Here is a 25,334-nt window from a genome sequence, read left to right as displayed (position 1 = left end):
TGACCTTTACCTGAAAAGTATGGGATGATTCTGAGCATTAACTTATTGAAGTGAGAGAGTTCTCAAGCTTGTCTGATTGAGCTATCAGGAACAAAACTTTGATAGAAAGTTGTTACAGTGAAAATCTCCAAATTGATTTGAATGATGGTCTGTGAGAGTATTCAGCCCTAGGCTGAAATCTCCAGGTCTTCCATTTCCCGTTATTAGGTTCTCAGTTGATCAACAGCCATGAAGAAGCTGGAGATGTATAGATGTACATTGAGAGGTAAAGGATCTATATAATCCCTGAATTCTGCAACTTCCACTGTTTAAACCTTCCAACAAATCATTCTAACAAGCTGACATGCATTTCCAGGTTCAGCCTTTCTTTTAATTACTTCAGGATAGCCAATGTGACTATCATGGATTTGGTTGTTTCTGTCGTCACACCAGACCGTGAATGTTTTCTATATTTTCATATACCATATTAAAGTAGACCAATAGTTTGACTACATAAAGGTAGATTTCACCTTGTCCGAAAGGTACTTTTAATAGACCTGCCACAAGTTTGAAGTAAGAAGGATCCTCATTCATGTGTGATTGGCTCTTGTATCATAAACTATCCAGACTGGCATCTGTAGTCAGGTTAATCATTGATGGGGAGAAGAGGCATTCTTTCAACAGATTCTTGTTGCAGCACCATTCTGATCAGGAGCAAGTTGATAGCTGAAACAACTTCTTTTACTCTGTATTGTCAAGTGGAAGTGGACCCAGAAGACTACTGCTATGCTTGACACAGAGCCTAGAATTTGTAGATAATCCTACATCCAGACCAGTGATAAGTGAAGTAGAGCTTGTGTTTGATATTGTTGCTTTTCTCATCAGTCCAGCATTAGACAGATGCTGCCTGCTACTTTATTGAATTGGTCTTCTAGGTAAACAAGCTTCTGCAGTGGAACCAATGAGTTCTTGTCTAGGATGACAAACTAGCCATATATCTCTAGGAACATGTCCACCTGGGAAATGGCTTACTTTATCAGAGTTTCAGTTTTGGTTCTCTCAAACACAAATCTGCTGCTGCTAGGACACCCATCACTTTTGAAAATGTTCTGGGTGCTATATGCACACCAAATGAGATATTGGTAGTATTGTTTCAGTATTGTGAACCAATGGATGTCAGAACTGGGATGTTTAGCCGTCTTAGAGAGACCCAGTGAACACTCTCCCAAGTACACTGCCTGAATAATCAATTTCAATGGCTCCATCCTAAAGGCTGGTCTCTGGAAGAAGGTATTCATCCCTTTCAAGTCCAGGACTGGATACAGAACTCTTATTTTTTGGAAGGCAGTGAAACAGATGGTGTATATTCCCTATCTACAATGATCCTCTGGTAACTGGGATGGTGGGTTATTTATAAGGTGGTTAAGATTGTCCTGAACCCCTTGATGCTTAAAGGGCTGCAGACTGAAGAAAGATTCTGCTGTAGAGCTTGGAAAACAATTCTATCTAGTAGGCATGCTATGTAGTCCAGAACCCAGCAACACAAGGCTGTGTTGGCCTATGCAGTGAAGAAGAAAAGGAGGCACCTTCTCTTTATGTTTGTGATGTGTGCCTACAGGTAGAGTAGGTGGTACTCTGGTCTCTCAGGGCCTTTCTTATCAGATTATAGCCTCCTCCTTGGATGAGACAACCTAGGCTCTCTGAACTGGACTCTAGGTGACTGGAAGGAAGAATGCCTTCTATGTCGTCTGTCCTGCAATAGTCCTGAATTCCATTTGCCTGCAAAGGACTACAGCAATTTCTGAAGTTATTCCTCAAAAAGGAGTAAATCCTTAAAAGTGGGGGTTGTTGTTGAAGGACATTACAATGTTACTTCAGTCAGATATGGTTAATAGGGTGTAACAGGTTCAATCTCGAAGTCTGACATCTCAAGAACATTGGGCCAAATTCATTCTCATTTACATCCCTTAATACCACTCTGGTTGTGTAAATACACCTTAAAATGGAGGCAAACATAATTTACACCTACTTTACAGCTATTTCACACTGCTAGAACAGTGCACATGAGAATCAGATCCGTTGTGTAGAGACTGGAGAAGAAAATAAAGACAACAGTGGCTAAAGCCATACATCTTCCAACAATAGGTGATGTGGAGGAGTCTTGTATCACTGATGAGCCAAAATCACAGCCAAATAAACCACACGGCTGTACTGATGACTAAGATTAGATCAGGGTCAGGGGGGCTGCTGTTACATACCATGATTTATAGCTACTGAGGGCTAAGAACACAAAGCACATCAGGAAGGCCAGGTCTCCCGTAGAGGGCACATGTACCTATTATAATTCAGCAGGCAGAGACAAAATGGTTTTTTTTCTAGAAACCAGCATTCACGAAGAACCAAAAATAATTTAGGAGGCCCAAGGGAATAATTTAATGATGCTCTGAGTTCTCCTTAGGAACCAGATATTTTGAGAGTGCCTGCAAGTTTGCAAATGTCTTAATTTTATCATAGCATGACACTGGGTTTTAAAGCTTTTTCTTTCTTCCTTCTCTTAGCAATATCCAACTTCTCACATTCTTAGAGACATTTTCTGAAAATGTCACCGGCATAAAATAAAATTGCAATGTTGGTACAAACTGGCCAAGATGTTCTAGTTAATTGTGACTATTGCACACAAGGGATCATATTCAAGAAACAAATACATAATTTATCTGTTGTACTTTAGAAATCTCTGCAAGGCTGAGCCTCTTCCAAAGCACTCATCGTTTTCACAAAGAATTCAGTTCATATTTCTTTGTGCTTTTACTTTACTCTGCTCACTTTCTGTAGTCAGAAAACCCTTTGTTTTTTTTTTACATAGCCATCAAAGCTGGCATTGGGAAGGGGGCTTGAGTCTTTATATGGGAAAATTATTCAACAGCAATTCTCTTTGATGCAGGCCTCTTCTCCCACCTACTACAGGTAAAATATGGTGTTAAAGACTTCACCTACTAGGAAGCAAGGTGACAATATATTTGTGAAATGCAATCACTGTATGTAATAACTGACATTAGGGGCCAGATTGTTTCTTTTAAGCCCTATCTCACTTTAGATGGTGTTCAAATGACCATATTGCAGTGAAAGCAACACAGGTGAAAAACCTAAATCAGCAAACTTCTTCCAGAAATAAACCATGCTGATGTTAGGTGTTGGGTTTGTTTGTTTTTTTAAAGGAATGGTGATTAATAGGTTTTTCATTTTTTTTTCTGGGATTTTTCTTTTTCAGAAATTTTTTTGTCATTCTGAAGTATTTAACAAACACACACATATTTAAAAAAATTTTATACTGGAAATATGGTCTCTCTAATCAGACTCTGTGAATATAAACTTTAAATATCCTGAGAAGTGATAGAAAAAAAAAGTGATAAGGACAACAAAATTCTTATTAAGCCTACTAAGAATGAATAAGAAAGTTACAGAACTGCTTAGAAGCCTTGAGGGGAAGGGGAATTGGTAGACAACAGTAATGGGAGAGAAGGATGTAGCTAGTTGGCAGAATCAATTGTCCTTAGATGTTAAAAAGAGGGGAGTAGTGGAGTTGTGAACTGTGTAAAGACTTGATTATCTGGAATCTAAAACCTTCTGGAAGGTAGTTAGGGCATGATAATGGGACTCCACCCAAAGCTGCCTTGCTCATCTTACCTTTCAAAGTGGTGAATTCACTAGATGACTCTTTCTCACTATACCTAGTATAAGTGAAAGATGCTGCTGACTACTACAAACTGGAGTGAACACATTACCTAACATCAGTGTACAAATATATCTGACTCAAGGTCCTAAAGATGAAGGAAAGGGTAAAGCAACAGGAAAAGAAGGGAGTGAAGTAAAGAAAACAAATAATTCTTCTCAAGTAAAAAGTAAAAACTGTCAAGAAGGAAGCACGACAGAAAAAATGTGCTCATCTCAAAAAGGGCAGAAAAACTGGTTTCTCTGGATTCTTGATGATTAAACATGCCACGGAATGAAACTTTGTTTATTGAAGTGGAAGAGCAAAAAACTGATGAATTTGATGATCCTGTAAGTAAGATGTTTTTGATACCATTGTTGTTACTGGAATATATTCATGATGATAATTTATAACCACTGTCTCTGGCCTTCCTGCCGTTCTTCAAAATCCACTTCATGTGTCTCTGACACATAAAAATGAAATATTGATTATGCCATTAGAAAATGTGAAAGGGAAAAATTTGAACTTGAAAAGAAAGTTGCAATTTTCTTTAATGGTAACAAAAAACTCACTGTGGCCCAAAATTAGTAGTTTAAGGAAATGATTTAAGCATTTCCCCTGGATATGCTCTTTGAGATAGATTCTAATTTGCCATCTACTATGAGATTCTGCAAGTGAAGAAAAAAGGGGAGGAGGGGGAAGAAATCAGCATTGACATTTAATTCAAGTTGATTGATCAAACAAATGAAATTACTCAGCAATGGCTACAAGCAGCCTAGTAGGGAAAAATGCATTCCTACCTAATGCTATTACTTCTTTGCATGAAAAGAATATTGCATCTAAGTTGGTCTAAATGACATCCAAGAATAGAGAGGCTACTATGATAAGGAGATCTTGTCATTTGCTCAGCTAGTGAAAATGATATGAAAAACGTGGAAGAACTGCTTAGGTATTATCATTCTAAATTTTTAAGATACGGATATTCAGAACATAATTTAAACCTCATGGAGTAAGAAGTAATACTTAACACAGGCTTAAAGCATAGTGTGAAAAAGTTAAAAAATTCTTCTCCGTCACCATGAGGTTCTTGGTTGGCTGACTGAAAAAAGAGGATTGATACCTGAGTTTGCCATTGTTTTTTTAATGTAATTCTTAGAAATATTGTCTCCACATCTAAAATCAACTACTATAAATATGTTGAAATTTGCACTGAGCCCAAAAAGGGCTTTGTTCAAAACACGGAATGCATTTTACACAAGGGACTCTATATAGATGCACTAAAAATTTATAAGAGCAACTGAAGGAGGTTTTAGGAGGCCTTGACTGATTACAGGCTGATGACACTACTCCACAGTTTCAGTGAAAATCCAGCTTCATTAACAACAAAGAACTAGACTAACACAGGGACAAAACTTAGAGATAATTAAGGGAAGCAATGGAACTTTTGATGACCAATTCTAAATGTGGAGCTCATTAGTCTATAGTTAGTGCTGCGTTAGAGGCAAATTTTCAGAAAATGGGATAAACTGCAAAAACTGAGAAAAAATTTGTAAAAAAATATTTATTTTCATTTTTTAAATGTCTGATCACATACTATACATGAATATACAAAAATATATATACAATTTTACAAAATAAGTTTAAGAGAAGTTATAAACTTTTCCTTACCCAACCAGGGCTATCAACAACTCTACCCCATAATCCTAACATATATTTCATAACCCACTACTTCTGCGTGTGCACATATATTAACCCAGTATAGTTGCTACTGTAATTGTTGAGGCTTGGTTCTTGACTGAAAGCGTCACATGATCTTTTGCTAAAACAGCAGATTCAGCAAAGAGTTATTGAGGCTGTGTGGCACACAGGACAAAAATACAATTTTAATGGGTACAATATGATGAACTGGAGTTTGTAATTCATAAAGAAATCTATTGCTCCTTACCCTTGGGGAAACAGTTTTCTATATTAGATCACAACTCAAGTCAACATGTGATGTGTATAATTAAGTCGATTGTGAGTTGCCTTCTGCTAAGACTTCTCTATTTTACACTACAATCCCTGTATGTGTGTGTTTATGATTCTATGATTTATGATCTAAAGCGAACTTCAAAAACAGGAATATGAAACAATATATATATTAAATACTTGCAGATTAAAATAAACATATTCTAACATATCAACTGCATGCTACAGATTAGAATTTATCTTTAACCCCATTATCTGGATGAGTCAGGAGCTCTCACACCAGTTCCAATGAAATTTGCATGCATGTTGCATGATTAGAAATCCAGGCTCCAAAAGGAAAAAATAATGAAAGTAGTATAGACACCAAGAAACATGCGTATTCCTTGAGGAACAGGTAAGAACCATATAGAACCATATATCCTATTGTATTTGGAAGCCATCCATTTCTTGAGAATTTAGCAGGATTCAAAAGAGGACTGGATATTTATATGGATAAGAAGAATAGCCCACATTTTTACAGTAAGGAATAAAAGAACTCCAAGAGCTCTGTATAGGAAATACAAAATCAAGCATTTAATCCAAGCTCTAAATAATGGGGATTAAGAATAAGTTTCAAACGGTCTATTACTGGGTTTTCTTGAACCTTCCTCTGAAGCAGAGGCATAGCCAGAAGTGATTTTCTGGCAGGGCCTGTGATTGACTCGGGTTGGCCTGGGCCACTTACTGCTTCCAGTCACGTGACTGGAAGCAGTAAATTCAGGACAGACCAGACCAAGAAACTAAGCTGCTGGATGCTTGTTACCTTGGCAACTGGAGCTTCGGGCAGCTTACTGATTCTCTGCCGGTCGCTTCCTTAACTTCCTGCTTCCGGCCACGTGACTGGAAGCAGGAAGTTTCGGGAGTGCCCAGCCGAAAGCTGCCTGATGCTCCAGGGTAGCTAAGCAGAGTGTCGGCAGCAGAAGCAACAGATAGGGTGGGCCTGCTTTCAAAGTGGGTGGGGCTGTAGTCCACCCGTAGCTATGCCCATGCTCTGAAGCAGCTTGTATTGGCCTTTTCTAGAAGCACAATATTGGAATAATTGGACTAATGGTCTCATATGGCACAGTAATTTCTATGTTCTAGAAGGTGCTCAGTGATTTAGCCAGTCTTGAAAATACTATTGAGTTTTGGTAAGAAATGGCAATTAAACATGGGCTAAATTAAGTTTACAAAGTGGTGATCCTTGTTTGGTGGGGATTTATGCCAACCAACTTCATATAGAAAAACCTCAATCTCATCATGTGCTTCGCATTTTCCTCTAGCTTCCTTGTGTAACCCCGTATCTCCTGAAGACTGTCCAATAGTGTGGATTCTATTTCAGATTTGGCATATTGTGCTCCTTTCCTTTGCCATATTTTGATTTAACTACTTAGATTTCATTGGGAGTCTCTCATTAGTATAATGATTCTTGTTTAGGCCTAACATTGGCCTCCTGTGCTTTCTTTTTTGGGACATTCCTTCACAATCTTTTCACAAGGCACAAATGCTGAGAACTGGGCCAACAGTCACCCTCTTCTGTCTTGTGCATTCCTCCTCTGACCTGGGTATTTCCATTTAATACCCTTCCAGGCTTTATTTTATTGAGACCATCTTATAAGTGACAATTTATTTTGGAAAGCAAATGCAAGAAACAAAGTCAAGCAAAACTGAAGGTTTCACTGAACCTCTTTTTAAGAGCAATGAACTGCATAGTGAAGTCCACCACATGCTATCACCAAACTTCTAATATAGTCAAGACATGCAGTTCATAAAACTGTCAAAAATGTTACCCCAAAGACAGCTTTATGGGTGGCTATAGGTTAATCTAATTTGCTGACAGAAAAGAAATGAGATAGCAAGAAAAATGAACTGCCAGACACCTGCAATCATTTTAGCAAGCAGAATAAACTCTAAGAATCATGATTAATTAGATGAGAAGGAACGTTATTGTTTGCCATTTGCTACAAGTCTATTAACATGTTGGTATCAGATACATCAAAAACTCTGTGATATGAACAACACTAGCTGAACGCAAATGGAGAACTCTACAGCAGAAAGCAATCATGATTATTACTGACCTTGCAACTAGTTCATTCCTTAGCTTCCAATGTACTGTATTTGAGGTCTGATAAAAACACATATTAACGGAGTTCACCTGAATAAATTAAATCAGCATGGAATAATCTGCAAGAACTGAATAATAATCCCAAAAGGTTGGCATTAAAACTTTCTAGTCAATTTAGAGTTCTTTTCAAATATCAGGCAGCAAGTATCTAAGTTAAAGCAAAACAAGTTGGCTCAAAAGTGTTTTAAATTCATCAGTATTATATTGGGGCAAAGAGCTGCCCCAGCCCAGGCTAGAAATGTGCACAGATCCTTTTGGTAAAAGTACATTATTAGTTTAATCCTGTTATTGAGTGGCAGGATTATCTGTACTAATTAGGGGGTGAATAGAGAATTTCAAGAGGTTAACATTCTCATACTCATGATCAATACTGCAATAGATAACAGAAGACAAGTGCTTTCATATATATAATATGCTTCACTATTGGCAGATACAGCTGCAGCCATGATTCAATACAGGAGCCGCAAAATTATAAAAGACCTTTCGTAACCTGTTGCTGGCTCCACACTGTAATTTGTGTAACAATGCATGTAGGAACGTACTACACTATCTTTCATTAGTCATTTTCAACAGTGTAATTTTGCATGCGAGCCTACCTTCACCAGCGGAAGGGAAATATCAATCAGATTACACATCTGAACACTGGGAGATGGCAAGGCATTGTACTTACTTTTGGCGTTGGGCAGGATGCAGTGGAGAGGCGAGAGGTGGCTTGGGCACGAGGAGATTCTGAAGGGGTAGTGCTGAGGGAGGCTGTGTCTCGTGGGAGCACCTGAACACCACGAGAAATGATGGAATCTGGAATCTGAACAGGACAAGAAATGCAGTTAACAGTCCAAAAATGACTCAAAATCTTATATCTGAAATTGCTTAAAATACCCCCCCCCCCTCCTCCCAGCCTTCTTCAGATTTCTGTTCTGGAGCAATAGTGCCACCTTTGGTAGTTCCAAATCAATACATCAGCAAATATAAGGTCAGATTCTAAATGCAGATGCACAGAACATACCACAATTTGTCTCGAAAAATCCATGACTGCATTCAGATACACCACAATACAAACAAACAATTCAGCGGGGGATGGGGGTGGACCAAAAGGGCCAGGGGATTGGCAGCAAGACACAACTTTTTGCCTCTAGGTCTAAGGTTCAAATCCAACACAAGCCAATAATGACCAGAAGATTTTACTGCCACATAATGGTTCTTTCATGGCCTGTCTAAAAGGAGTTAGATTCCCAATCCAGTTCTAAGTGGACTGGTGTCCCAATCACAAAACCAATACCACATGCAGCATTAATTGATCCCTCTGTTGAGAATATAAGAACACAGGCCAAGAGCTGAATACATATTCCTTCTTATTCCATGTAGTGAAGTTATTGCTTCTTCTTAAAAAAAAAAAAGTGTGGGGGGAGGAATTTGGTGTCGGTGAAGGATGCTGAGTTTATAGCTCTGGAATCTGAAGTCTTATATTTATCCAGAGAGAAGACAGAGCAACACAACAAACTTTATCTGTACCAACCCTCTGCTTTGGTCTTTTGTTTTCCATATGTCATTTGTTTTCAAATGATCTGGCCTGCCATTTTTGAACTGCAATTTAAAGGCCAGATCGTAAGCTGGTGTAAGTCAGTGTAGCTCCTTTGAAATAAATGGAACTATTCTGATTTATACTGGTTTATGAGCAAGCCCTAACTATTTAGTTACATACATGTGCTGGGTTCTGAAAGTAAATCTAGCCTTTAGTTTTCTCTTTCTAGCTCTTTTGTTCCGTTTTCTCTCCAATCCCCAGGAAAAGAGGTAACAATGGATTTAAGATTTTCTTGCTTCTAAAATATTAAGTTAATATTAATATTAACTTTCTATCATTGTAATATTTAGACCCAACCAACCAGTGATGCAAAATTGCGTATTATAATTGGACTGCCAGTTCAAATTATGCATTCACTTTTTCATGTTTTTATAATCTTGTAAGACATATAAAACATGCCTTTTGAGTTCCAAAAGTGGGAAAAGTGAGTTCTAAGAGCTGTGATGGCAGGTTTCACAATATATTCTGTAATATATATAGTATATTTCCCTATACTCCATAATGTTTTCTATACAGCCGTATTCGAAGTCACACTCCATTATTTTAATCTCCTTTTTCTGAGATAGCTTGGCTATTTGTCTGAATTGCACTTATTTAGTGGTATTTACTTCCCAATCGCAACTGACAGTATAGTGTAGAGTTCATCATGGAACACTAGCTCCAATATATTAGAGCTTTAAAATAATATATTTTTAAATTTCTCTCCTCAATGAGAGTTTCACAGTCTAATGAATCAATACATTATTCTGTTTTCAATTTCCAAAAGAATAATCACCAGTTTCCATTAGCCAGACTACAAGACCTATGAGTAGCCAAAGGCCAAAATGAAAGATGTTTTGGGTGTCAATACGATTGAGAGCAAGAGCAAAACCTTGGTGAGAAGCTAAATCTCTACCTTTAGGTGTTGTGAAAGAGGCAGATACTGGAATGCTTATCAGGGTACTGCAATCTGGATCCTACTCGGGTATCTTTTTAATGAGCTTCTAGCTACTAGGGACTGCAAGGAAGCCAAGTAATACCTCCTTCACAGCAGTTCTTGATATAAAGAATCTCTGAGTTTGGTGGAGGAGTGGAAGCAGAGCAGGGATAGGCCAAAGGAAGAAGCAGGTGGACTGGGGGCAGGAAGGAGCCAGGGCCAGGGTATTCTTACTGTCCTGGTGATTTTGCACCTGAAATGGAATATAGAGGCCACTGAAATGAGGGTGCAATTTGGGTAGCCTTGATGCCTGCCCTAGCCTGAACAACAGACCTGTCTTTTCTGGCACAGTGCCGGACAATAGAGGCATAAGGCTGTAGAGCCAGATACCACATGAGTTGAGCTTTGGTGTTTTTCACGGAGTTCAATCATCTCAGGAGGGCATGGTCAGTCACCAGCACAAAGGGGGACCCAAGAAGTTTGTACCTGAGGGCATTGGTGGTCCATTTAACAGTGAGAGCCTCCTTCTCAATGACCGAGTAATGTCATTCGCATGGGAATAAACTCTGACTGATATAGAGGATGGGGTGGTCTTCCCCATCAACCTCCTGAGAAAGGACAGCCCCAAGCCCTGTCTCTGAGGCATCTATCTACAGGACGAATCTCCACATGAAGTCAGTGCTGTACAGCATGGGTTCCTGGCAGAGATGGGTCTTGAGGGTCCAAAAGGCCTCCATGAACTTGGTTGTCCAGCTGATCCATTGTGGACTGTTTTTAGTTAGAAGGTCGGTCAGAGGGGTCACAATGGCGGCAAACTGGGGGATGAACTGCCGGTAATAGCCAAATAGGCACAGAAACTGACGTACCTGTCCTTTCGTGGTGGGTGATGGGCAGGCTTTGAAGGCCTGGATCGGCTCCCGACCCAATGTGTACCCGAGAGGTTGTCTCTTGCCAACCTATTCAACACTTTTTGGGGCCAGCAAGACTGCCGCCACCCAGTTGAGATGGTCCTTCCATGTCAGCTGTGGATCATTAGGTTGTCAAGGTACGCCACGGCATAGTGACCATGTTTCTGTAGGAGGCAGTCCATCAGCCTTTGGAATGTTGTGGGGGCTGAAGGACATCTGGGTGAACTGATAGAGCCCAGAACAAGTGGCGAACGCCATCTTTTCCTTCGAGCTGGGGTTGAGGGGGATTTGCCAATACGCCTGGTTTAGGTCGAGAGTCATGATAAAGCAGGCTTCCCCAAGCAATAGAGCAGCTCATCTACATGGGGTATGGAGTAGTCATCGAACTTAGAGACTGCATTCACCCATTTGAAGTCGATGCAGAATTGTCACGTCCCAACCAGTTTAAGCACCAACACCATGGGGCTGCACCACTCACTCTGTGAAGGTTCAATGACGCTTAATTCTAGCATGGCCTGCACCTCTTCCTTGATGCCTCCTGCATTTTCCATGGGAGGGGACACGTCATCTCCTGGACCATCACTCCCAGGTTGATCTGGATGGTGGATGGACCAGGGTAGTTTGCCCTGGGTGGGCAGTGAAGGTCTTCGGGAAGGCCTTCAGTAGGCATCACATCTGTTTCAGATGCTCTTCCATCATAGTGTTATCGAGTTGCAGTCCCTCGGGTTCTCCACCTCAAGGACCTGGGGCCCAGCTCAGGTTTGGGGGGGTATGGGATGATCAGTAGTCCCTCTCACTCTCTCCAGAAGGTTGACATGGTATCGTTTTTTCTTCTGCTGGTTGGGCTGGCAAATCTTATACATCACCAAGCCCGCTCTTCGGATGACCTTGTAAGGTCCCTGCCAGCGGGCCAGTAGTTTAGACTCCATCGAGGGCAACAGGAGCCGGACCGGGTCGCCTAGTTTGAAAGGTCAGGACTGGGCTTCCTGGTTATAAAACCACTCTTGAGCCCCCAGGGTGGTCCTCACGTTCTCCCTTGCCAGGGTTCAGGCCTGGGTCAATTGCTTCTGTAACTGGAAGACATACTGTAGGAATCCCTGGGCCAGGGACACTGAGTGCTCCCAGGTTTCCCACATCAGATCCAGTAGGCCTCACGGATGTCCATACAGTAGCTCAAACGGGGAAGACTTCATCAAGGACTGGGGTAGCTCCCTGAACGCCAATAACAGGGGTGGGATGAGCTGATCCCATTGACATAACTCTCCCAGGGGGAACTTGCGCAGCATCCCCTTCAGCATCTCATCAGACCGTTCAAGAGTCTGTCGGTCTGAGGGTGGTAGGCCGACATGCATAGCTGTTTAATCCCCAAGAGTCCACATACCTGCCGGAGCAGCCAGGAGATGAACTGGGTGCCCTGTTCGGTAAGTATCTCTCATGGCAGGCTGACCCTAGCGAAGACCTTCCGTAGCTCCCCAGCAATTGTCTGGGCCATGAAGCTTTGCTGCAGATCTGCTACAGGGAACCTGGTAGCGTAGTCCATGATCATGAGGACATATGGAACCCGGCAGTACTTTTTGGGAGGGGTCCCACAAGGTCCATAGCGACCCACTCGAAGGGGACCTCCTTTACCAGCAAGGGGATTTGTGGGGCCTTGAGTACCTGTTGCAGGGCCACTTACTGACACTCTGGGCAGGAGTTACAGTAGTTCCTGTACTCCTAGTGTATTCCAGGCCAAAAGGACCACATCAGTATTCAGGCTAGAGTTTTCTCAGGTCCTAGGTAGCCCGCTGCAGGTACATCATGGGTGTTTCAACATGGCCCGCTGATGACACCGGGGGAATAGCAACTGGATCCGAAGGTCCTTAGTCCAGGGGTCCAGTCTACCCAATAGAGACAGTCATTGTTTAACTCAAAGTGTGGCCACTGGTTAGCACGCTGGGGGTCTGTTACTTCCCTGTTGACTGCCACCAGCTGCTCAAACGCTCAGCTGAGCATGGGGTCCGCTTTCTGGTCCCGGCTAAAGTCAGCTGTCAAGGCAGAGTCCCCCATTGGCTTCGCCTGGGTATCATCAGCTTCCTCACCGTGGTTGTGGAGTCATCTTCCTTCCTTCGGAGCTATCTGCCTCCAGGGCCATTGGGACCTGGGGGTTCCTCAGCTTCATGGTGTCCAAACCTCTGCAAAGTCCGGCCAGTCTTTTCCCAGAACCACGGGGTAGATGAACTCAGGGGCTAGCCCCACCATCGTCATGTGGGTCACTCCACTCACCATTAGAGGATGCAGGTGACGGGGTAGGACTTCACATTGCTGTGCAAACACTGGAGCCTTATTTATCCGAGCTCCGGCTCGGAGCCTGGGATAAGCCCCTGATGGACAAGGGTCTGCCTTCATCCCGAGTTGATCAGGCCCATGACCTGCACCTACCCCAGGTCCAAGGGGATTGTGAGCTTCTTGGCAGCTGCACAGCAGACCTGGACTCACCTGTGTAGGCCTGGCCGAGGGATTGGGCCCTGGTGTGGGAGTCCTCCAAACAGGGCATCTACAAAATTGGGTCTGGTCTCTGTAGAGTCCCGGGATTTCGGGGAGCTGAGGTGGCTCCAGCGGTTATGATGCCAGGGTTCTCCTTGGCTGGGGGGCTGTCTGGGTTACCACATCTCTGGTGGCACGGGTGGGGTTACAGGGCAACAAGGCAGCACTCTGTTGGATCTGGTGCCTCGGCTGGCTGCACAGCTGTCCCCAGCTCCCGGGCCAGCTGTTGCTGTTGCTTGTGGCTTTGGGCCCCCAACTCCTGGATTAATTGCTGCTGCTGGGTCCCCAGCTGCTACGCCAGTTGTCGGCTTCTGCTACTGGCTCTTGACCAAGAACTTGATCAGTCGGTCCATGTCCATGGTTGCCACCAGGACAGTTGGAGGTGACACATTTAGAACCCTGTCTCCTAGGAGTCAGATTGGGGTGCCAAGTATGCCAAGCTACTATGAGCTAAGTAGCAGTCTATCGCCCCTGGCCCTCAGGCAGGGCGGGGCAGCAGAGCAGTCTATCGCTCCGGTAGGGAATGGAGCACAAGCAGTCTAGGGCTACGGTAAGGAGTGGAGCATCAGCAGTCTAGGGCTCCGGTAAGGAGTGGCTGCCACCCCAGAGGTGGGATGGCAAGGGGGTAGGAGGACGCGGGGCCTCCCAACTCCACTGCTTCCCAGCCCAGGGCCCCAACAGTGGCAGAGCGTTCTGCCACTGGGTCAGTGGGGCTCCAGCTGAAACACACTGACTCCTGCCTCTTGTGGCACTGCAGACCAACTGGAGTCAGTTGCCCCTGGTCCACTTCCTACTCTTCCCTCTTGGGAGTACCTGGCTCCATGGGGCGTCCTGAGTCTCTGCAGGCTATTTGGCTAGCGGCTGTCCCAGTGGCTGTCCCAGCGGTTCTCCAGTAGGCAGAGGTTGCTGGATGGGTAGTGGGCTTCTGGGCTTGGTGGCAGAGGCTACAACTTGGAGCAAGGAGGATGCATCCATCTCTCTCGCTGTCTCGGCCCCAAATGAGCCAGGGGCCCTGCTTTCTATATTTCCTGACCCACGTCCGATAGGAGGGGCGAGGGTATTCAGGCTCTGCCCACCCAAGTAGGGAAGATGACCCTTTCCCCTCTGGCTCAGAGGGAGACCACAATGCCTCACTACCAGCCCCAAAGGTTAGAGATACACCACCTCTCTGATAGTGATACAATCTTGATACACCAAACACATGGGATCAAAGAATAAGCAATAATTTGCTGAGGCAATGTATTAACAACACAGGGAGCAAAACACTACACAATATAATTAAATGGAAAAAAGCTGAAATGCTAAGAAAAACACAGGGTGCTTCAGGGCAATTAAAATAATACCAGTTTAATAAAAATGAACGGAAAACAAAAGAGTATTAAATTGATGATTCAGAATCAAATGAAATATTAACACTCCCCCAACTCCCAAAATCCCACTGTTTCTCAAGTAGCTATTTAAGAATTTGCAGATGGAATCACTGCCAACATGCAAACAATGTTTCCAGAAATTATAGCAGAAGTTATAACAATTCCATAATGAAGGGCTCAATCATGCAAACTTTATTCAAATGAGTAATCCTTACTCACAAGAGTAGTTTACTAAAATCACTCCCCAAAGGGTTTTCAGGGTCAGGCCCCAGAATTGCAACTATCTTTTCTTTATAAACCCTCTATCGCTAATCTTATCAAAACAAAATCTGTTCACCTGAAATTTCTCATGTGTGAACTCTTGCCAAAGGAGAATTTTGGGGAAACTCTGACATTAATTAAACAAGGCATTTGTGAAATATGAGAGCCTGAAAAATAAAGATATTCCAATTTTACATGTGAAATATAATAAGAGGATGTAAAATAGCTACGAAAGCCAAACATTTTTAAAGCCAGGAAGTCTGGATAACTTGCATCCACAAATTTTAAAAGAGTTTAACACTGATTTTCAATAACTCTTGGAACACTGGGGAAGTCCCAGAATACTGGAAGAAAGCTAATGTACCAATATTCAAAAAGGGTAAACGGGATAACCCAGGTAATTATATTCCTATTAGCATGACATTGATCCCAAGCAAGATAATGGAACAACTGATATGGGATTTGATTAATAAAGAATTAAAGGAAGGCAACATAATTAATGTAAATCAACACAAAATAATAGAGCCTGTCAAACTAACGATATCTTGTTTTGCTGTGATTCCAAGATTGGTTGATATAAGGAAAAGTATTGATGTAGTATATTTAGATTTTGTAAGGTATTTGACTTGATACCACATGAAATTTTGATTAAAAAACTAGAAAGACATAAAATTAGCATGGCAAACATTAAAGGGATTAAAACCTGGCTAAAATGTAATTGTAAATGGGGAATCATCGTCAAGTGGGTGTGATTTAAGTGAGGTCCTTCAAGGATTGGTTCTTGGCCCTATGCTATTTAACATTTTTATCCATGACCTGACAGAAAACATAAAATCTTCACTGATAAAGTTTGCAGCTGACACAAAAATTGGGAATGTCATAAACAATGGGGAGAAGTCACTGATTCAGAGAGATCTGGATTACTTGTAAACTGTGTGGATAGGGTGCCTAGTGGATGAGTCAATTCAGTGCATCTTTAGGCAGCTCATACAAACAGAGCTCCAAGTTCAAGGTGCCCTCCACTAGTAGAACCACTAAGGAAAAATGGGAGTCTGAAAACTAGTAGTTTTCCCTAGAGCAGTGGTCTGAAACTATGGGATGGGCCTCCCAAGGGATGCGTGGGAATGTGTCAAGGGAGGCACAAGGTGTATGGCATTTTTTTTTTAAGAGCTCTGGCTGTCAGACCCTGGTGGCTGGGGCTCAGGGTTGTGCTAAGCTGGGAGGTGGGGATAAAGAGGACAGCTGGATCCCTGCCACCCAGACTCAGGCTCTCCTCCCCCATCAATCCCTCACCAGGACGCAACCTGTGCTCAGGCTCTCCTCCCTCCACCACCAATCCCTCACCTGGAAGTGGTGAGTCTCCAGCTGACAGCTCTGAAGTGTCAGCCCCGGCAGCAGCACAGAAGTAAGGGTGGCAATGAAGCATTAAGTCTGCTGTGAAAAGAGATATTGACGAATATCACTTTTCACATTGCCACTCTTACTTCTGTGCTGCTGCTGGTGCGGCACTGCTTTCAGACCTGGGGCCATGGCCAGCAGCCACTGCTCTCTGCTCTGCTTTCAGAGCTGGATAGCAGTATATGTACTTGTGGGGAGGAGGGCGTAAATGATTAGAGACACAAAGAGAGGGGGCCTGATCAAATGAAAACCATTGTCCTAGAGTGAATCCCCCTCCCCCCGCCTTCGGGTTCAGGAATCATATCTTCAGGATATTTTGCAATCATGGTAATTTCTTATGCAGGAAACACAGTGGTTCTTTGTAATGGCTGCGCCAACCCTTCGGAAGATGCTGTGTGCTCCCCTTCCACAGTCAGCCATTCCTCAGGCTAGTGCAGTGTGCTCTGGGGTGAAGGTCTTGGCTCCACCTCCTCCTTGGCCTTCTAAAGAGGTTTCTTCCACAGAAGGCACTAGTGGGTAGCAGTTCACTGTGCTTGGTCCCTAAAAAGGTGGAGGATGCTCAATCTGGCTCAAGATATGTTGGCATATTAGGGACAAATTATGTGCATATGAAAAGCAGCTTTTAAAGCCAGACTTCTTGTTTCCTTCAGCCATAAACCTAAAGTGATAAGAAGGCCTGAGGAAAAAATATTTTTGGGGAACAAAAATACCCTATAAATTAACATTTAGAAAAACAAAAGCCGAGCAAAAGTCTACTGAAAACATAGGAAATATTAAGAAAAACATGAAAACCTTACACCGGATCAGATACAAGAGGTTCCAAACTCTGTCAATAGGCTTAAAAAACAGAAACTCAAGTAAGAGGTCACACACTTCTTCAGAACCTTGTTCCAAGTTGCATATATGATTAAAGCATGTGTGCTACTGATGAGAATAAATGCTTTTAGTTCTGAATTCTATCAGATAAATATAGAATTATTTCACTTTTAATAACCTAGGGGGATGATAAATAAGGACATGTCCTTTTTCAAAATACATTGTTAATTTTTGTCTTGATATTTATCCCTTTAATTTCATAAACTTCTACTTTGGTTTTACACCCAGTCCATCTTAAAAACCAGCAAACTCATTTTGTATTTTTTTAAAAAGAGTTTGATGCTTTATGTAAAGACATGGAAATCAGGAGCTTGAATGAAAGTAAAAAAAGTGTCACCTGAGGTATAAAACTTCAAAGATGCTTCAAAGACTTTCACCCCTTTACAAGAACTGACTCATGCTGCTTTCCAAAACTGATGCCTCCCAGCATTTTTATGTGAGGGTATGAATATGCTACAAGCACTGCAGCATCACAACTGCAGCGCTGCAGGTACATTGCTATAGTGTAGACATTTATTACAGCATTTTTACATATTACAGTTTTTTCTATCATATCACTGTAGTGAATCCACCCCTTTGAGGGGGTGATAGCTAGGTCAACAGAAGAATTCTTCCATCAACCTAGCTGCGTCTCCAGTGGGGGTAGGTTGACATTTTTCACAGACCTGAGTGATGTAGCTCGGTCAACCTAAATTTTAGGCATAGACCAGATCTCAATCACTTTTTGTCAGCATTATAAAAAAATTTCTCTTCAAAGGCTCTTTCAACTCTGAATAACCTGCACTGTAATTTCAACTATATTTTATTAAGCCAATAGAATTTCTGTTCATTAAGGAAAATTACAGTGGAAATATCTTCCTCTCTAAAATGGTGCACAACCCATCTCTCTTCCTTGAGTGTTCTGTTTTCCGTAAGTGGGACCCATGAGAGGCAATACAAATAGAGGTAAATAGGGACAAGGAGATTATAGTCAGGCACTTAGTATAGAGTACGAAGTCAGAAGCTCCTTTTCCCTTCTGCACTAATTCTTTCCTGGGATTGCTTTTCAAATATGCTAAAGTTAAATACATAAAAAGGCTGACATTTATAGGCTTCATTTTGCCACAGCAATGCTAATTCCTATAATTTTTAATGCTCCTTTTTAATATCTGTGATTCAGGAAACAGTGACATGAGATGAATTTCTAATAAAGCTGTAATATATAAAAAGGATATAACAAAAGAGGGAATACTTGTAACTCTCCAAACAGCTATACATATTTTTCTCCTGTGGTAAAAGTGGATGTGTGTTTGTGTGTGCATGTGTAAATTCTTCATTACTCTCTTTACCCTCAAAGGCCCTACAATGCAAAGAACCTCTCTTTAGAAGACAAGAGCTAGGCACTGGCTACTATCCCTTGAATTTTGATCAGAAGGGAGCTCACTCAAGAGCAACTTGAGTTTACCCTTTATCTCATTCGCTAGAGGTGAGTAGCTGCCTTTTTAGCTCTTTCACAGTGTAAAAATCTAAATCTGTCTTTGTGCAATTGTAACATTAAGATGGCTGCAGTATCCACTGAACTGCATGGGAATTAACTGATTTCTGCCTGTGAGAAAATAAAAAAGGCAGATAGGCTTTGAGCCAGGGCAGCAATCAGCTGAGCTGCACAGGTAAACAAGAAAGCTGATTTCAGGTATTATCACAGTGGGAATTATTCCTGTTACCTTTACTCCTGTGAGCATGCAATAAAATGACAGCTGGACTCCTATATATGTAACTTGTATCTTTTTGTTGGATCTTCCATGATTCAGTTAGGTCATGACTATAATATATCAAGCTGAATGCAAGTCATAAAAATGAGAACCATATTGCCCCAACAACATCCAGAGACAGAGGGGAAAAATCCAGTTTTAGAACTTAATAAGGAGACAAGCCCAACATGATAATTCAACTCAATTGCATATCCCTCTTCTAAGCCTCAGCTTTCTAGCACAGTCAGATACTCATTCTCACTGAGAGAAAGAGGTTAGTTTCCAGATATCAATTGTAGTGACAAGGAAGTTATTCTCTGTTGTGTCAGGGGAGTGTGTTGCTTGCCTAAAAAACAAAATTCAGATTCTCTCTAAACAATCATGCACTGCTGACTTAGGAGACAACAACAGAGAAAAGACATTTATATACTTCATATGTGTGTGTGTGTGAGCGAGACTACAAGAGAATGTATGTGTGCGTGAGTCCATGTGAGACAAAGACAACAAATGTATATCTCCAGAAAGTGATGAAAACTCTTTTAAACTAATGTGTCAGGTATAGAAAATCAATATTAATATTCAAGAGACACTATTTTTGCAAGCCCTAGCTGAAGGGTTGATTTTCCCAAGTGGATGTAAGGTTTTTAGTATTCTTGAGTATGGAGTTCTTAAAGAAGGAATGGTAGGAGCTCCATTTTTTAAAATTCTTTTTTCTCTGGTGGCTGGGTATGCACAGGAGCCCTAGTGATTCTATGAGTTGAAACTGAAAATCTTTGAAGGGAGGACAAAGCTATTGGATCAAGGCAGGGTAGCAAGAAAAAGGGTATACATTGTTTGGTATTCATTTAAATATTGATATATATGGTATAAGGGAGCGTTTGTAATGGGTCTATGTTGTAAATTCTACAGAGAGGTGTGCATTGTTATTATTTAATATACTGAATATTGATTAAGTGGAAGAGAAAACTCAAAACTGGATTGTGATAGTCTTATGAACATTCCTCTCTGGTTCAAAGCTCATTCTCAAAGAAAGCTTGAGAGGAAAGGTTAGTCTGGGACTGCCAGAAGGGATGACTCAAGATAGCGACTGAAAGACTGCCCTAAGGACTTTAATATAAGGACATAAGAACTTTCCCTTTCTGCATAAAATCTTGTCAGTTTCTACAAAGAAAAAAAAAGCAGACATGACTCTTCCTCCCACTTTCTCCTTTTTATATCCTTCCCCCATCACTCTCTCCTCCTTTGCCTCAGTCACAGACACTGGGGCTGCTTCCCTAGTTTCCTTCTCTAACCCCTGCACCTGCTTCAGTGATTCCATATCTTCCCATCTCTTGAGTTCCCTCACTCCCATTCTCACTCCTACCTTCACTATTCTCAACTTTTCATTTTCTTCAGGGTTCTCCTCTTTACAACATAAAACATACCTGGTCCCTTCCATCTTAAAAAAGCTTATGTCTCATAAATTATTGTTTCATCCCGTTTCCCCACTTCATCACCAAACTACTACTAAGACAATCCTTGTTGCATGCTTCTCTATTTCAACTGCCTCCACTGGTTTTCCCTTTTCCACTGCATCAAACACAAACTTCTTGTCCTAATTTTCCTAGCCCCTGATAATCTAGTTCTTTCCTACTTATTCAAACTTTTATTTTGTCACAAGGTCAACTCCCACCTTTCCTCTGCCAGTGATGGCTGCCCATTTCTCTGAAAAACCATTTTCATGCTTTCTCCCCTGTTGCCTCTGATAAGTGGGAAAAGCTCCCAGCCAAATACGAAAAACCACCATCTTATCTTCCTTCATTCCCTCCTTAAAAACCACCTGTTCCATGATGCATATAGTAAACTACAATATGAAAATACTTAGAGAGGTTGGCAAGTTGTGATTTTATTAGTTAAGAATTGTGCACAAAGGAGCAGTGGCACAAGAGCCAGCAAACAGAGCTGAAAACAGGAGTTTGATGGGAAGTTTGGGGAATGGGGTGTGCATTGTTCTGCTTTTGGTTTTTGTGTTTGCAGGGTTTTTTTTTTTTTATTTTTGTTTTTTGACAGGAGCTTAGGAGGGAAGGCTATGGCAGAAGCATTAGTGGTAGGGTCCTGAAGAATGGAAGAGACAATGAAGATGAGTGGAAGCTGTGGTATATACATTATTCTGGAGAGACTAACTGAAAGATGCCACATGATAGATCTGATGGAAGAGAAGATTTGAAGTATGGAGATGCAGCTAGAGATTATGATTGCGTTTCGAAGGTAGGAGCAGATGATGGAGGAAAGGAGAGAGGAATCTGGAAGGAAAACTCAAGAATTGCAGATGCAAGCTGGACCAGAGAACTGGGAGAGTAGACTGCTGGATGAGGAAAGCGGCCAGTGTGATTATGAGAAGAAGGCAGAGGAAAAGACCAGCTAGCGAAAAAGAAATAGAGCTGAGGAGCAGGTTTGTTGAGTTGGAAAAGGAAGGGGAGAGGCAAGCAGAACCAGAAGACAGGAGGGCAAAAAAGAGGAGAAGATCAGTTAGTCCTACAAGAAGAGGGGAAGAGCCAATGGAGATCGCCAGAGTTTGGAGCCCCAGGAAGAGAGAGGATGAATTGAAGAAGATTGCAAATTACAACAGAAAAAAAGACTTGCAGCCAGAAAGAACAGAAGGGGGAAGGCTGGAAAATTGCACCAACACCAGGAAGGGGCAGGTTTACATTATTGGAGACTCCCTACTAGGAAGAAGACCGGCCTATCACCAGAGCTGATCTGAAGCACAGATCAGTCACCCTATGTCTATGGGATATAGACCTGAGCCTGAAGAGGACCTAATGGGAGCAGGAAAGAATTCACTGATTGTCATTCACACAGGAACAAATGACACTGCTAGATTCCAACTAGAACACATCACGGAAGTTTACACCAGGATGGGGAAGGCACTTCAAGAAATGGAGGCTCAGGTGATCTTCAGTGGGATTCTACCTGTCCCAAGAGAAGGAGAGTGAATGGGAGATAAGGTTATGATGATCAACAGATAGCTCAGGCAATGGTGTAAGGGAAGGCTTTCAGATGATCGACTGTTGGGAGGCATTCATGGACAGAGGACTGTTCTTCTGGGATGTAGGATGGCACATCTGATTAAAAGAGCTTGAAAACTGGAATTTGGGGGAGATGGTTCGGAAATGCTCATGTAATCTTCCACCTGATTCTAATATTGAGTGGGAAGAAAATCAAGTAGAAGTGGATACTGTAATGGAGAAAGGAACAATAAAAGATAGAAGAATGGACAACATTAGGAAAGAAAGTGCCAATAACATTGACAGTAACTGTCCAGTAGGTGATATTGGCAGTAAAATGTACCTAACTGGGTGAGGAATCTGAGCAAAACCAAGCAGAAACAACTAAGATGTCTGTACACCAATTCAGGGAATCTGAGTACCAAAATGGATGAACTAGAATTGCTGGTGCAGGAAATAAAACCAGATATTATAGGGATAAATAAAACATAATGGAATAGTAATCATGACTGGAAGGCAGGTATTGGAGGGTATGTGTTGTTCAGGAAAGACAGAAATAGGGATACAGGTGGTGGAGTAGAATTGTATATTAATGATGAGGTAGAGCATAAGGAAATTAAAAGCGATAGAATAGATAAAATGGAATCTGGGTCAAAATCTCTTTGGGAAAGAAAGGTAACAGATGCTCCACTGCAATAGTGCTTGGGAATTGCTACAGACTCCCAGGATTCGATTTGGATATGGGATAGAGACGTCTTTATTATTTTTAATGAAATAAATACTACTGGGAATTTTGTGATTATGGGAGACTTTAATATCCCAGATATTGATTGGAGGACAAGTGCTACTAATAGTGGTTGGGCCCAGATATTTCTGGATGTGGTACCTCAGATTTCTTCACCAAATAGTCCCCAAATGAACAAGAGGTGTTGCCATTTTAGACTTAGTTTTGATAAGTAGCGAGGACCTCTTAGAAGAACTGGTTGTAGAGGACAACCTTGATTTGAGTGATCATGAGTTAATTCAGTTTAAACTAAATGGAAGACTAAGCAAAAATAGGTCTGCAACTAGGGCCCTTGACTTCAAATGGGAAAACTTAAAAAAATTAAAGGAATTAGATAGGGAAATGGACTGGACTGAAGAACTCCAGGATCTGAATGTGGAGGAGACTTGGAGTTACTGTAAGTCAAAGTAGCAGATACTATCTGAAACCCGCATCCCAAGCAAGGTGAAAAAATTTGTAGAAAAGTGTTGCAGACCAAATTAGATGAACAAACATCTCAAAGAGGTTATTAAAATAAAGCAGAAAGCCTGCAAGGAATGGAAGAAGGGATGGATAAGCTACCTCTTGGAGGAAAGAAAGTGTAGGAAAAAAGTGAGCACTGCCAAAAGCCAAGCTGAGTTGGACTTTGCAAGGGAAATTAAAACTAACGGTAAAACTTTCTTTAGTCATATAAATAAAAAGAAAACAAGGAAAGAAGAAGGGGGATTGCCAAGCATTGAGGATGGGGTGGAGGTTAAAGATAATTTAGGCATGGCCCAACACCTAAACAAATATTTTGCCTCTCTTTTTCATAAGAGTAATGAGTAGCTTGGGGGCAGTGGCAGGATGGCTAATGGGAATAAGGATATGGAAGTAGAAATTATCGCATCTGAGGTGGAAGTGAAACTCAAAGCTTAATGGGGCCAAATTGGGGACCCCAGATAATGTCCATCCAAGAATATTAAAGGAATTGGCACATGAAAATTGAAGCCAAATAGCAAGGATTTTTAACGAATCCATAAACTCAGGGGTTGTACCTTATGATTGGAAAACTGCAAATATAGTACCTATATTTAAAAAAGGGAAAAAAGGGATACAGGAAACCACAAGCCCGTTAGTTTGACCTCAATAGTATGTAAGGTCTTAGAACAAATTTTGAAAGAGAAAGCCATTAAGGATACAGAGGTAACCAGTAATTGGTATAAAATACAAATGGTTTTACAAAAGTTAAATTGGGCCACGCCAACTTGATCTCTTTCTTTGATAACTGATTCTCTAGACAAAGGAAATGCAGTAGATCTCATCAATGTGGATTTCAGTAAAACATTTGATACAGTTGCACATGGGAAATTATTAGTGAATTTGGAGAAGATGGGGATTAATATGATAGTGGAAAGTGGCTCAAGACCCATTTAAGGTGGAGACCACAACGGATCGTACTGAAAGGTAAACTGTCAGGCTGGAGAAAGGTTATTAGTGGAGTTCCTCAGGGATCAGTCTTGGGACCAATCTTACTGAACATTTTCATTCATGGGAAGTGTGCTAATGAAATTTGCAGATGACACAAAATTGGGAGGTATTGCCAATACAAGAAGATCTGGATGACCTTGAAAACGGGAATAATAAAAATGGAATGCAATTTAATAATGCATGTCAGAGACTAACAACAAGAATTTTTGGTATAAGCTGGAGACACATCATTTGGAAGTGACAGTGGAGGAGAAAGATGTAAATGTATTGGTCAATTACAGGATGACTATGAGCTACTAATGTGATGCAGCTGTAAAAAGTCCTAATGTGATCCTTTGATGCAACAGGTGAGGTATTTCCAGTAGAGATAGGAATTTTTATCACCATTATACAAGGCACTGCAGAGACCTCATCTGGAATACTGTGTGCAATTCTCATCTCTCATGTCTAAGAAATATGAATTCAAACTGGAACAGGTGCAGAAAAGGGTTCCTATGATTGCTCTCTATAAATACACCAGAGGGATAAACACCAGGGAGGGAGAGCAGCTATTTACGTTAAGGGCTAATGTTGGCACAAGAACAAATGGATACAAATTGGTCATCAATAAATTCAGGCTTGAAATTAGATGAAGGTTTCTAACCATCAGAGAATTGAAGTTCTGGAAGTCTTCCAAGGGGAATAGTGTGGGCAAGAAACTAACTTATTTCAGAACTGGGCTTGATACATTTATGGCACGGCTGGTATG

At 41.6% G+C, this 25,334-nt stretch overlaps 1 protein-coding gene across 22 annotated transcripts in view; it reads right to left on the bottom strand.

The window, feature by feature from the left end:
- Positions 1-25,334, bottom strand: part of GPHN (gephyrin) — a 604,586-nt gene that overhangs the window by 160,010 nt on the left and 419,242 nt on the right. For all 22 annotated transcript variants that reach the window (XM_067557745.1, XM_067557750.1, XM_067557759.1 and 19 more), the window contains one exon: positions 8,470-8,604. In XM_067557745.1, coding sequence (XP_067413846.1) covers positions 8,470-8,604 — 135 coding nt within the window. The remainder of the gene's footprint in view (positions 1-8,469; positions 8,605-25,334) is intronic.

The sequence above is a fragment of the Emydura macquarii genome, unplaced genomic scaffold (genome assembly GCF_026122565.2).
Source record: "Emydura macquarii macquarii isolate MOO-44397 ecotype Brisbane River unplaced genomic scaffold, CSIRO-AGI_Emac_v2 contig_1876, whole genome shotgun sequence".
Taxonomy (NCBI): domain Eukaryota; kingdom Metazoa; phylum Chordata; order Testudines; family Chelidae; genus Emydura; species Emydura macquarii.
Note: the sequence above shows the minus strand (reverse complement) of the source record. Positions and strands in the feature narration are given on the sequence as shown.